Source organism: Brachyhypopomus gauderio, chromosome 5 (assembly GCF_052324685.1).
Source record: "Brachyhypopomus gauderio isolate BG-103 chromosome 5, BGAUD_0.2, whole genome shotgun sequence".
NCBI classification, from domain to species: domain Eukaryota; kingdom Metazoa; phylum Chordata; class Actinopteri; order Gymnotiformes; family Hypopomidae; genus Brachyhypopomus; species Brachyhypopomus gauderio.
The window spans coordinates 1,452,012-1,466,459 of NC_135215.1; the positions used below are offsets into that span (position 1 = coordinate 1,452,012).

Here is a 14,448-nt window from a genome sequence, read left to right on the forward strand (position 1 = left end):
GCGGGTAGCGTACACAGGCGAGCCAAGCACACCGTCCCAGCCTGTTGGAGCAGCCAGCCTCCTGCTCGGCTCCGGGCGTTTGGACCCGTTTACGGGCACTCGGGTCGGGGAGGAGTCGAGGAAGTCCAGCGGGGTGAAGACAGCCCTGACTAAAATCCTTGGTTATTACGCGTCTGCGTGTGCATAAGGAGCGAGCGTTTCGACGGTTCCGTGGAGTCCGCGTGGCGTTTCTGTTCGTCCCGCCTCACCTTCGTGATTGACGAATACACGGTCACGGAGATCCGGAGCCCGCGGAACCCGGCGAGCCGGCTTCGTAATTTGGCCGGAGTCAATAAGCGTGCAGAGCTGTCTGGCCGTACTTTGAAGGGTGGCAGTTAGAGTGGCACTAGCTGCCCTTACGGCTGCCAGCTTGTCAAGCTCTGTACTTGGTGATTATGTTCAGGTGAAGTAGGCTGAGAACTGTGTTTGGAGTAGTCTCCGCGTGAAGTGGACCGGGGCCGGGCTTGGACCTCCACCTCCCGAGCAGATTATGCCTGGTTTGGGTCCAAGCTCAAGAGGCTGTGTCTAAATGGTCAACGTTAAATGCTGCTTCTAGCCATTAGGGCTATTATTTTTAATTAAATTTCCCAGGATGGCCATTTAAGACTCTGGCTTAGTGGCCCAGAGGGCAGAAGCTAAAATTAGTTTCGTCTCGGCACCTAGTTCGTTCCAGTAAGCCGACATTGACGCCTCGCGTCGGTGCTGAAATGATCGTTCGTAATTTGTTGAAAGGTGGGAAGTCTTTGGCGTCCTGTTCCGCTGACCCTCAGCGCTCCAGCCCGCGGGACGGAGCGTCATCATCGCAGGGCCGTCTGAAAGCAGCTCTCCGGGAACCGAACGCAGTAATAAAGAAAATATTCCATTTTTAAATGTTTATGTAACAGTAATAGGAAGTGAGTGTGAGTGTGTTCAGCTGGGCGGCTGGCGATGGCCCAGAGCTCCTCTACACATGCGTTCGGAGCGTGAGTCAGGCATGCCTCCCAGAGGATGACCTTTTCTCGGAAAACTGGAGGCCCGTCAGCATCTCGTCTTCGTGGGGGGAGGCTCTCCATCCAGATGCTGCCTCCGCAGTGGGGTGGAGGGCAGCCTCGCGTGAACCTCCTGCACAAGGCTCCGTGTGCGACGCTCCCGAGACCTGCACCGCCGACGACTCTGGTACCCACAACGCCAGTAGTCCCTCCCACTCCAGGCCCCGCCCAGCTTCACTGCCCCCCCACAATCCTCACCTCCAGCTCCTCCCACCCCAAACCCCGCCCACTCCCGCCGCCCCCCACAAATCCCCCGTCTCCTGCCAGCATTCCAGCCCCATCAGAGCCAGAGCCTAGGGCTTACGCCGGCGTTGCCAAGGAGACAGAGCATCGCTGGCAGCCCCTGCCGTAATAAGTGTGTTCAGGCACGTGCCTGTGTGTGTGTGTGTGTGGGAGAACTTCTCAGATGTCCTCACAGTTCTCCGCGTTACCTGGATTATGAGTCAGAGCTGTAGTTTGACTTGTCACCAGGAGACTCGGAGTGAGCACGGACCACAGCTCCGCTAATTGCATTAATCAACTTCTGCTGTTCTTAACACCTCCGACTGTCGTGCGTGAACACCGTTCCACGCTTCTATTATTTATTTAGTTATTTATCTAGCTCTTTATTTATTTATCCCCCCCCCTCTGTGACCTGTGTGATTTGGTTTTATGGTAAAGCCAATTAGGCAGTGTTGGGAAATCATTAATGCTCGACACCTTGTCGTTCTGTTGTGCGAACGGCCTCAGAAGTAATGACAGCGTTTAATTTACTTTTCCGTAAACTGATGTAAACAGACGGCAAACGCTGCTCCCGCACGGGTCCCTCGTAAGCCCAACATAAGCCACCAAATGTCTCCCTGGCAGGATGTGGTAGGTAAGATTTGGCCAGATGCTTCGAAGACGCAGTGTGACGCCTCCTTCGGTTCACGCCATTAAATGTGCAGCCCCAGCGTAATAGTGCGGGTGGCTCTGGCCTTCATCCAGCCAGTGGTGGGAACATATGTTAAACCACACCCTGTTTCTCTGCCTCTGTCATTTGGTCCCTTATTCACTTCTTTCTCTCTCTCTTTCTCTCTGTCTCTTTCTCTCCCTGTCTATATATCTCCCTCTGTCTCTCTCCCTCTGTTCCGCCTCTTTTGTTTTCGGCTCCTGTGCAGAGGAAGAGGTGGAGAATTTCGACGTTTCCAGCTTGCAAGAGGAGGTTCTGCGGAACATCGAGGCTGACAGCTTCTGGTGCATGAGCAAGCTGCTGGACGGCATTCAGGTAAATTGATTCCCCCCCGCAAACCCCACCCTGATACACCCCCCCCCCCCACAAACACCCCCCCCCCCCCCCCCCCCCCCCCCCCCCCCCCGCCTTCCGCCGCCCGCTTAAATTCACACTGTTTGTGTGAACGCGTGTGCAGAGGGCGCTCTGTTGGGCAAAGACACACATGGGTGGGTGTGTGTGTGTGTGTGTGTGTGTGTGTGTGGTTCCTCCCTCCCTGCTCACAGCAGCAGTGCGCTGCTTGTCCCAGGCGTGAAGGTGCTCTGTCCCTCCCTCTCTCTCTCTCTCTCTCTCTCTCTCTCTCTCTCTCTCTCTCTCTCCTCTCTCTCTCTCTCTCTCTCTCTCTCTCCCTCCCTCTGCTCTCTCTCTTCAGGAATAAAGCCGATGATGAATATTCTCACTCTGCCCCGCAGGCTGAGGCAGCCTCCCTTACCCACAAGGCCTGGCCGGCGCACGAAACGCCGCAAAACGTTTGTCTCTCTCGTTTCTAATTGATTCAAGGCTGTGGAAACACTAGGCGGCGTGGAGGTGGGACCGACGTCCCCGGTGGACGCTCGTCCCCGCCGACGACGTCCCCCGCGCTGGCTAGCTGCTTCGGCCTGACCCGCGTCCGCCCCGTCCGCCCTGTCTCAGAAACTCCGGCCACCGTGACCCAGAAGGCTGTGGGAGACTCCCGAGTGGCCGACTCTCAGTGGTTTTTGTCTGGTTGTTTTTTTCCCCCCCACCCTCTGTTGATGAAAGACTGTGTAATTACGCCCGGGTGTTTGAAGTGTCGTGCGAGAGAAATGGACTCTTTCTCTCACCCGCTCCTCATCTTCTCCCTTCCTGCCGCTCTTCCTCATTCTCTTCCCCACACACACACACACACACACACACACACACACACACACGGGTCCAGATGACAGTCCCCCACACTTGGAGGTCATTTGTATTCGGTGAACCACCTCTCTTCACTGCCAGTAGATTAAAATGCACTTGGAGCCCCAGAACCTTTTGTGCTGCTTTGTCTCTAATTACTGCAGTAATTTGTGTGTACAAAGCGGATTCTCATAGGCGCTAATGACTTCCTCCGCTCATTGTTTTCCTCACACCTTCACACACTCAATGCTAATAGCACGGAGCATTCGCTCACAAGTTGTTTAGTGTCCCGCCTGTTTTCTCTCTCTCTCTCTCTCTCTCACTGTGTGTGTGTGTGTGTGTGTGTGTGGTGTGAACACAAGAGCATACATTTCAACACCTGCAAACACTGGTAATTTTTCTCATGCGCAAACTTCAGTACTTTTTTCAGAAATGTGTTCATCGTCAATAGTGTCATTTTCCTTTGTTGTTTGACAGTGTGATTTCAGGGCTTTGTGTAACCTAACAGTTCACAAGAACTTCATAAGAGCTACAAGGCACAAAATTACACAGAATGTATTTATTGCCCTCAAAATATCGAGAGGCATAATCTAAACCTGTGGCTACATTTAATACATGGAGCGTTCCTGAAAATCATAAGGACTGGTGGCTTGTATGAATGTAAATGTTATTTTAGTGTTTGTTTACTGTAGCCGTCCTTCACCGGTTTGTTAATGTCAAACTGAGTGCGTCGGTTATAGCCTGTTATTAGTCAGACCCTAAATCACTGCAATATGACCATGGTGTTTATTTCACGCTGGTGTTGAGGTGTGTGTGTGTGTGTGTGGGTGTGTGTGTCACTCTTTGGACTTGCCTCGAGCTGGGCTGATCCATTAGGTCTGGCAGGAGCCAATCCATCTGTATTCTCACCCCTTAGGTGAGGAGATGAGAAATGTGTGTTAAGCCAAGAAACTCACTACAACAGCCATTATCTGAGATGTCTACCCCGGGGGCCAGAGCACCATGCACTCCATGTGTGTGTATGTACGGTTTCAAAGGGGGGGGTGTAGGCGTGCGGGGACGGTGCGTGTACGTGCGAGTGTGCCCGCCTCGTCACACACTGCACAGTCTCCTCAGCGGAATGTTCTGGACTTTGCAGCTGAACCTGTTTAGTTGGACTTTACTGTTATGGCTTCATCCTCCTTTATCAATGTGACAGACTCTGGAGGCTTCTCAGCTTGCTTTCGGGCCGGGCTTGGCTGGGGGCTGCCGAGTGTTGACTGACAGCACCGCGCCCCTCTCACGGCCGCCGAGGCAGACGACCTTGCCCTCGCGCGCCGGCCCGCCCCGAACAACCCGCCGTGCGCGAGAACCCGGCTGGAGGGGAAGCTCTCCTGACCTGCGCCTCCCGCCGGGAGCAGAGGGCGAGCGGCCCGGCACGTGGCCCGAAAACAGCGGCACACGTATGCCACCTGTTTGTGCGCGTGCGGAGGGTGGAGTCGTTTGATGTTGTTGGCCAGCCTCTGGGACTCCTGCCTTTGAAAGAGAACGTTGTAGATGAAGAAGTCTGTCCTCATCGTTACTATTGAAGCAAGTATTTTGTGACAAGAAGATTGATTGTTAGCATTTTTCTTATTCTTCATTTTGCAAATTACTTTGAGAGATCTCACAAGTGAGTAACGGAGTGAGAGTACGTCCCTGTCAGAAAATGCTAAGAGACTTGTATAACCCTTCCTGTGGAGTGAGACCACCCTCCCTCACTGTTGGCTGCGTGTTTCAGCCTATCTTACTGCTCCATGACTCACAGTGAAATATATATTTTAAACTATTTCCCATTAATAATACAAGGAATCCACGAGACTGTATTGTGAGACATTTGAGAAACGGATTCATGTTCCACTAGAAGCTCGTGCTGTGGGGGGTTTCGTGCTCTTAATTACATAGCATTCTGCGTGTTGTCATCATTTTTTATGTAAAACCCGAAGAACACCATTATTGTGAGTTATTAATTAATTTCTAGTTAAAAAGACAAATCTCCTGCAGTACTAAAAGCCAAAGGATGATCATATTAGTTTCACATGGCGTTTGTTTCTTTGTGAGGTGATGCCTCACGTTGTGTAAAATATTGGGACCACGTTTACGTCTTTACGTCGTTATGTCTGTCCAATATAAGCGGAATGCGGAATTCGCCGTTAAGTTACTTCTTATTATGATTGTGATATCGGTTGCGGTCTATTAAATACGTAATGGTCATCCCTTGACATGGAGTCCTGCATTTGTATGTTCGATCATGTGTATGCTGCGATTGATCTAAACACAGACATTTTACCAGGCGTTTCAGACAGTTCTGCCATATGTAGTTTAAGGTTTTTTGCTGTATTGATTAATAAAAGGTAAATGGTATAAACCTTTTAAATAAATGGACTTAATGACCTTTGTTGATACTTTTCGCAGTGTTTGGATATTGGATGAATATCGAATTCCTTTGTTAGCAGCTTCATCCTTGGCTTAATTAGATAGCTTTGTTTTTCCTATTTTGTAGGCAGTTTAGGGCATAAAACTTCCTAAACCCGCTTAATCCTATTGGTGGTGTGGATGTGGGCGGAGCTTGGGTGGTGGCGTGTGCGTCTGTGCGAGCGCTCGTGTTTGCTCGTCATGCTGGCGGTCGCCGTGGAGATCAGCCAAGCGATGGTAAAAACGCCTCCTGTGGTAGGAGGCGCTCTGCTGGTGGTGGTCACCGTGCCGACCATCAGTGGGCGGGGTCAGCGGCAGCTCGCCCCATGACGGCAGGCTTTGAGTAATTGTAGCGGTTCTATATATGTGCTTGGAGCGGGTTGCTCAACCTGGGTCCATCACGGACTTCTGCTGGAAATGGCTTCACTTCTCAGCGGCTCAGTGCAGCCCAGGCCCTTCAAGCGCCTTTCCTGAGAACACGGCACGGAAACCACGGCTTGCTGAACGTGCGCGACACCGAAACGACCTCCCGTCAGCCGAGAGAGGTATAAACGCATTCTGAAGCGTGTGCCGTAAGCCTTTAGCAAGAACATTAATTTGCATCGACATGTCATCTTTTTGACTGTAGCGTTACAGTCGTTGCATAGATTAGACGGACAGCTTCAAATCGCTTCAGGCTCCTCTGCGAACGAGAAGATGAGCTCACGTGGCTGGAGGTCACAGATGACGTCGTGAGCAGAGGTGACATCACGGGCACACGTGACTTCAGGGCGCGTGCGCCGCTATCCTCCGTAAGCAGCCTCCTGGATTAATAATGTGCTCAGCATGGCAAAAATCACTTAAACCATCCATTTTCTAAGTATAAATAACACAACTGACAGCGTGGTTGCCCTGTTCATTTCATTTGGCTAGGACAACAATCCCATAAGTGCTTATTTCCCCCTCAGATTGGCCTGTCACCAGTTGTGCCAGGGTTCTTCATTACCTCTCTGCGAAGCTGCTTGTGGGATGCGTCTGACCCGCATGGCTGCGTGCGGCGGCCGAACTAAATCGTTCCCACCGATGATGTCTGTCAGCCACCGGTGCAGTGTGGGAGAGCCAACGTTGAGACGCTGAACAGCAGCGCTAGTGCCTTTAAAGGCTGAGCTAAGGGAAACGGCACGTTCATAAGCGACCTAATCTCTCATGTGCGAATGAACAGAGGCTTATTTAATGGTGTGGGGGGGGGATAAGAAGCACGATTCAGGTCCTTCTTGGGTGGTTTGTGGTCGCAGCATGTGGGTGACGGGGTGATGGAGGAGGCTTTGGCGCTGACTGGGCTTAACCTGGATGGAGATGGAGGTGTGGAGTGGGGGTGGGGGGGTTAAAGGTCAGGCCTCCACCCTTGAAGAGGTCGTGGCCGTTTCTGACCTAGCTGAGGGCAGATCTTCTGTCACGTTGTGCCAAGAGCCCAGTCCTCCCTCTGCCTGCTTGGGCCGGGTCCATACCGGGCCCATCTGAGTCCAGACGCCAGGTGCGGTGCGATGGAACCTGGCCCAGAGAGGAGGCCACCTCCCCATCGATGCTGGCGCTGGCTGGCTGACAGCCGTCCTCCTTGGCGCCCCGTGGTGCCACTCGGCTCCCCCCCCCCCACACCACGGACCCCAGAGGCAGACGGCCGGCCTATGGCTCCTCGAGCTCACACTCCAGCCCTTTCCCATTACCGAGGTGTTGTTCCGCCGCGGGATTCAACAGCTCTCATCTAGTACCGATCCGCTACCTTCTCGCACGCGGCGTCATTACCGCCAGGACGTGGCGTTGGCCCGCGGCGCCCCTTGTGACACCTCCCGGCGGGCTCCGCCTCGCTCGCTCCTCCTCGTCCACGTGGTCCCAGCAATTACGGCCCCCGGCCCAGCGGGTCCGTGATGTTTACCGCCGTGCACCTCCACAGACGGGAGCGCCCTCGGGCCACGGCCTCACAAGAGGACGCAGGTGGGGGGGGTTCACGCTCCACCCCCCCTCCCCAACCAAGTCCTCCATCAGCGCACGGATCAGAGGGAGGTTTAGGGCCGTGAGCCGGAGGATCACCGACTAATTAAGGTCGGCGAGCGGCGCAGCCCCTTTAAAATTGTTTATAAAGCGTTCGGGGGAAGCGAACCTCTCCCTGGTGCCCGCCGTGCAATTAGAGCCAAGGTCAGGGGGGGCACGGCGTGCTCTCCCCCCCCCATGCGGAGCACAGCCGCACACCCACGTGCCGCCGTGGACGGAAAATGGCATTTACACTGGGGCAAACACTCACTTTTATTAATTTCCTAAATAAATAGGTGCCTCTCGGGGCCCTTTGTCAGTGAAATGCACCTTCAGTGATATTAATGAGCCACTTGCTTATTTAGCCTATTTTTCCCTTCCCCCACCCTCTCCCTCATTCTCTCTCTTTCTTTCTCTCTCTCCACCTGTCTCCCTCCATCTCCTCCCCCCTTCCTTCTCTGTGTGCTAAGAAATGAGTAAAAAAAAATAAAAATAAATGAAACCATTTACCTCATGGCTCCTGGGGGTTTGTTTCAAAGGAAAAAGCAGAATGTATAAAAATGGCATAAACATTAAATGGAAGGAAAAAAAAAACTCATCAGTCATTCATTTGGTACGATTGTCATCTTCAAGCAAATTGGGCCGCGGCTTTCCCGTTACGAGCTCTGGTCCGGGTCGAGCCACATTGAGCGCAGCGCCTTGGCTGACGTGTTTGGAGAGCTCGACTCCGTGGCCGCTCCGCTCTTCCGGGGGGAAGCCGCCCGCCTCCTGTTTTCTTCTCCTCCCTTTTAACGAGACGTTTAATGAGACGACCGCACCGACGTCTCCGCTCCTTCAGAAAAGCTCTCTGCACACGCCGGAGAGACGAGCCGCTCGCGGAGAATCCCAGATCTGTTAAATATTTGCATGTGTTCATTGGAAAGATTGAACCGGGCCCCGGGCTCTAACGATTGGATCCGGCCAATTGGTCTCCTGCTCGGTGGGAACAGCGTATTGATGGAGGCCGCGCCCGCTCAGCGCTCGGACACACGTAGCCGGTTGTGTGCGGGCCTGTCCCACCATCCGTTACCCAGTTAGCATTGATTGGCGTCTCAGCCTTGACACCCGGGCCGGATAGACGGCCGAGGCGCAGACAGGCGTGGCGTGCCTTCCCACGAAGGCCAGAGAACGGACAAGCCTCAGCAGCGAGCGCCAGTGCCCAGCCTGGACCCAAGCCGCCCGCCTCTGTGTGCTCCGCGGGTCGTGATCCGAAGCCCCAGGGCAGTGCATGGCCCCCCACACAAAAACCTCACTGCTAGCTTCCATCTCTCTCTCTATAACCTTCTCTGCCTTTCTAACCCTGTGTGTGTGCGTGCATGTGTGTGTCTTTAATCGATGTGTGATTGCGCTCATGTCCCGTGGGCCGGCGTGGCTACGAGTGTGGCCGGCCTGTTTTCCGAGCAGCTGCGGGCGCGAGAGGCAGCGATTATCTCGCGCGTTAGCCGCACACTTTGGGGATAATATGACTCAGAGCTGTTACTCTGTGGCGGGTGCGTGCCCGGGCCACCGCAGTGCCAGTCTTTGTTTAGGGGGCTATCTCACCCCTGCCCCCCCCCCCCCACCACCCCCCTCATGCCAATTACATTCAATCAGGGGCTGTTGGGGGGTGCCCAGGAAGGGCTGTGTGTTCTGCCTGGCTGCCACCATCTCCTCTCCCTCCGTCACTGACAGCTGTATGCCGGTGTCTCAGCTCACTGAGCTCCTCCATCATGTGTCTGATAGAGCCTCCAGCCGCTCATACACACCCCCGCCCACCCACTGCATAAACCTGGCAAATTAACTCTGCTCTCTCTGCTCTCTCTCTCTCTCTCTCTCTCTCTCTCTCACTCACTCACTCACTCACACACACGCCTGCATGCATCTCCCTGGCTGATACATTTCAGGCATGAAGGTGCGAGCACTTTCCACACGCATACACTCCCCCCTCCCTGATATCTCTCAAAGCCCATTAAGATATCTGAAAGCTTTCTCGATCTCTAAGCCACATAATGAATCGTAGAGAGAAAGTGTGTGTGTGTGTGTGTTAGAGAGAGAGAGAGCCGCACGAAAGCCATGCGCACTGCGGCGTCCGGGTGGACGGTGACTTTGAGATGTTCCTCAGATAAGCTCATGATCCCGATTCTTCACACCGTCAATAGCTGGGTTATTTCTGATAAGAGGCTTTCCTGGAAGAATGGAGTGGCCGGGCGGAGGCAGGGAGGTGGAGGCCGGGCCGATGGAGAACCATCAATAGTGGCAGAATAAAAGCCCCCCCCGTCAGCCGAGTCGCTCTAAGAGCGAGCTCTTTGTGCGTGCTTTCTTTCTTTATCAGGGTTGTCATCACCGCCGCGAATGCTGCTGGCGGCCCTGTTTTGGTTCGGCGCTAACCCCGTCGTTATCGGAGCAGGCCTTTCCTTCAGTCATTGTGCGCGTTTGTACACAGGAGAAGTCGTGCTCCGCCCCCCCCCCCCCCCCCTCGCGCTCCCATTGCTCCTCCCCCTCCGGAATGTGCCGCCGTGTCCGTGGAAACCTCAGGTTGTTTATGGCTCTGGGGGATCGGCTGTACTTCATTACTGCTAAGAAGCTTTAATAATGTAGGTGTAATTACTGCAGCCTGTGGGCAGACTTAATGCATGCTTAAGACTGACCCCAGCGATCTCCTCCGCTTAGCAGGTAATTGGCCAACTAGAACACGGCGTGGGTGGTGGGGGTGGGGCTTGTTCCTACACTGGTAACCCATAACATTTTAAATCTACCAATCAATAGGCTATGATCGGCCGCTTTGCAAGACCTCATTGACTCGAGTCTGTTTAGAGCGTCTGGCGTGAAAGCCGGCCCGTGCTCTGTGTGTCTGATTTGAGGACTGTTTTGACATTTTCTCCACATAGCTTCGTTGAGCCGTGTCACAAGGCAAAAGACTGATCCTGGATCAGCAGGTGCATTGCGTAGCAGATAGCTTTTCCCGACTTTGAACCTTAAAGTTCAACCAGGTGCGAGTGTCCTCCAGGGTCAGTCGTCCAGGGTCAGCCGTCCAGGGTCAGCCCACCAGGGTCAGCCGTCTAGGGTCAGCCGTCCAGGGTCAGCCGTCTAGGGTCAGCCCACCAGGGTCAGCCGTCTAGGGTCAGCCCACCAGGGTCAGCCCACCAGGGTCAGCCGTCTAGGGTCAGCCCACCAGGGTCAGTCCACCATTGTCAGCCGTCGAGTCATAGCAGGCGCGTACTTGCAAAAGTAGGCCACGGCGCCGGGCCTCGGCCCCGCCATCTGCCTCATGCACCAGCGTTGGCACCAGGGGCTCCTGCCAGGCCCAGCGTTGGCACCAGGGGCTCCTGCCAGGCCCGTTTGGAGGTCAGAGTGGAGCGCAGAGGGAGGGGCCTGCGGAGAAATTGTTGAAATTGTTTATCAGTTAACGACTCCTCTCCCCTCACAGGCCACGGGCCTCCTCGGCTTCTCCCAGCCCACATTACAGCGCACACACACACACACACACACACACATACACACACACACACGCCCTTGCAAGTCTGAGTTAGAGCAGAGAGGGCCGCCTCTTTGTGAGGCCTGAGCTCTTAACACCTGTTGGAGTCTCTCATCCCGCAGATGCGAGCAGAGCTATTAGTTCATCTTTCTGAGTGCATATTAAGACCTTTGCCAACCATTACCACGAGACAGATGCCTGATCCTTCATAGGACTCCCACAAAGAGGCACTTGAGGTTAATCAAATAACGTTGTTTGACTAGCTTGGCGAGGATTTGACTTGATCGTGGATTAAAGTGATTTTGGTCTAAGATGGTATGAATGTGATCGGATGCACTGTGGGGAAAAAGGCCTTAATCCTGGGGAATTCCTCCGACGACGTTCCCGTTAAGGAGCCCGTCTCTCCGTCAGTTGCTCCCGAGCTGCCGACCGGAGCTGCAGACCTAAAATACTGGTCATTTTAATGTCCAACACAGTTGGACATGTGGGTCCCAGGAGACACTAGTACATCACAGTGAGAGGACAGTTGGAGTAAGACAAACACGCCTGTCAGTCTTAATGGAAAAGCCTCATAACGGATGAGCTGTTCTACTGAGTAAACTTTCTAAGTGCCAACACACACACACACACACACACACACACACACACACACACACACCCGCGCGTTCTCCCTCAGATCTCCTTCTCACCAGAGCGCAGACATGTGGCTTCTCAGCAGGTAGCGCCAGAGCTGCCCATACACGGGCGACCCCCCCACCACCTAACCCCACCCCGCAGAACCGCGCCCGATGCCCCTATAGGCCCGTGGGCCGGCAGCCGGCAGCAGGGGGGGTGGGGGGGGGGGGGGGGTGGGGGGTTTAAGCGGCTGTCTGGTCACCGGAGCCGCTGGCTGAAATGAATGTGGTAATTAAGGCACCGTGGTCCACGGGGCCGTGATGAATATTATCACTTAATTACAGGCACCAGTATTCCCAGCACGCCGCCTTACTCCCTGTTCGCTGCGGGGGTGTGTGTGTGTGTGTGTGTGGGCGTGGGCGTGTGTACAGTTGTGATCAAATTTATTCAACCCCCACTGAAATAAAGTGTTTTGGCCAGTTTGACATTGATTTTGATCATTTCAGTCATCTCATTTACAATTATATCAAAGAGGCACTTATAAATTAGACAAACATAACATAATATTTATGATGGAATAACCACAAATGTCTTTACTGTGCTCACATCATTATCAGTTTTATTCAACCCCCTAGTGACATTATTTTTTAGTACTTAGTACAACATCCTTTTCCAGTTATGACAGCTTTCAAGCGTGAAGCATAGCTTGACACAAGTGTCTTGCAGCGACCTATGGGTATCTTAGCCCATTCTTCATGGGCAAAAGCCTCCAGTTCAGTCACATTCTTAGGCTTGCGCACTGCAACTGCCTTCTTTAGGTCCCACCAGAGGTTCTCAATTGGATTTAAGTCTGGTGATTGCGATGGCCACTCTAGAATGTTCCAGCCTTTCATGTTCAACCATGCTCTAGTGGACTTGGATGTGTGCTTCGGATCATTGTCCTGTTGGAAGGTCCAACGTCTCCCAAGCCGCAGGTTTGTGACTGACTCCATCACATTTTCCTCCAAGATCTCCTGGTACTGAAGGGAATTCATGGTACCCTGCACACGTTGAAGCTTTCCTGTACCATTAGAAGCAAAACAGCCCCAAAGCATAATTGACCCCCCGCCATGCTTCACAGTAGGCAAGGTGTTCTTTTGTTCATAAGCCTGGTTCTTCCTTCTCCAAACATAGCGCTGGTCCATTGTCCCAAACAGTTCTAATTTAGTTTCCAAAACCTGTTCCAAAACCTTTGTGGCTTGTCCACATGACTTTTGGCATACTGCAGTCGACTTTTCTTGTTCTTTGGAGTCAGCAAGGGGGTGCGTCTGGGCATTCTGGCATGGAGGTCTTCGTTATGCAGTGCGCGCCTTATTGTCTGAGCTGAAACTTCAGTGCCCACATCTGACAGGTCTTTTTTCAGTTCCTTAGCAGTCACGCGGGGATTTTTCTCCACATTACGCTTCAGGTAGCGCACAGCAGTCGCGGTCAGGATCTTCTTTCTGCCACGACCAGGTAACGTTTCCACTGTGCCCTTTAACTTGAACTTGCGAATGATACTTCCGATAGTGTCTCTTGGAATATTTAACAACTTCGCAATCTTTTTATATCCTTTGCCATTCTTGTGAAGAGCAATAACCTCTTCTCTTGTCTTCTGGGACCATTCTCTTGCCTTCACCATGCTTGGAAACACACCAGTAGATGTCTAGAAGGAGCTGAGTATCACAGTCCTTTTAAATCTGCCTAATTGGTGCTTATCATGCTTGACTGCTGCTCGTTGACATCCACAGATGTTTTCAATACCTGATGGAAAACACTGGAATGAACCTCTGTTCTTAGGAGTGGTAGTCGTAAAGGGGTTGAATAATTGTGTCAATGAAGAAATCACAAAAAGGCCATTTAATACTTTATGACAAAAAAAATTGATGCTATCTTAGTTGCATTTAGTTCTTTAACAAGTCCTTGTAAGATTTCATTATGAACACAATTACAAATGTGCACTGAATTTCATAAAACCCTTCGCAGCATTGGGGGTTGAATAAATTTGATCACAACTGTACATGCGTGTTTTGTGTGGACTGCGGTAAGGTGCTTGGTGTGTGGGGGTGGGTTTATATGTGTGGGTGTGTGTGTGTGTGTCTTTTAGCCCTTTCCTCACAGTTTCCATTACACTTTAAAAGTCCCTCAGGCATAAAAAATATTATGCAAGTTTGGCTAATGGATGGCATTTTGCTTGATCAATGGCGTTTAATTGTGGTAATACAAATGTATCGTAAATGAGCTCTCCACAGGGACCCGTCATTCAGCAAGCCCGTATCCATCAGTAATGCCACGACGTGCTCCAGAGGGAGGAACGTCGTGTGTGTGTGTGTGTGTGTGTGTGTGTGACTCAGGCCTCAGCTGCGTTTTCCCCCTGTTTGGTGTCCTAGGACAACTACACGTTTGCCCAGCCGGGGATCCAGAGGAAAGTGAAGGCCTTGGAGGAGCTGGTCAGCCGGATCGATGGTGGGTTACCCGCGTCTCCGCCTGCTTCTCGAGCTCCGACGTTCCCACTGATACCCCTCCTGCTTTCTCCTACTTTATTACCACTCTGTCTGCTCTATACACTCTCACTGAGGAGCTGAGGAACTCACTCTCTCTCTCTCTCTCTCTCTCTCTCTCTCTCTCTCTCCTACGCTCACTCGCTGACAGATTTCTCTCTCTCTCTCTCTCTCCCCCCTCTCGGTTTTAGTCCCTCCCCTTCTCTC

General features: G+C 52.7%; 1 protein-coding gene across 1 annotated transcript in view; it reads left to right on the plus strand.

Moving 5' to 3' along the window:
* tbc1d22a (TBC1 domain family, member 22a) overlaps positions 1-14,448 on the plus strand; it is a 76,962-nt gene that overhangs the window by 27,609 nt on the left and 34,905 nt on the right. The window contains exons 6-7 of the mRNA XM_077004773.1: positions 2,207-2,313; positions 14,131-14,206. Of these exons, the coding sequence (XP_076860888.1) occupies positions 2,207-2,313; positions 14,131-14,206 (183 nt within the window). The remainder of the gene's footprint in view (positions 1-2,206; positions 2,314-14,130; positions 14,207-14,448) is intronic.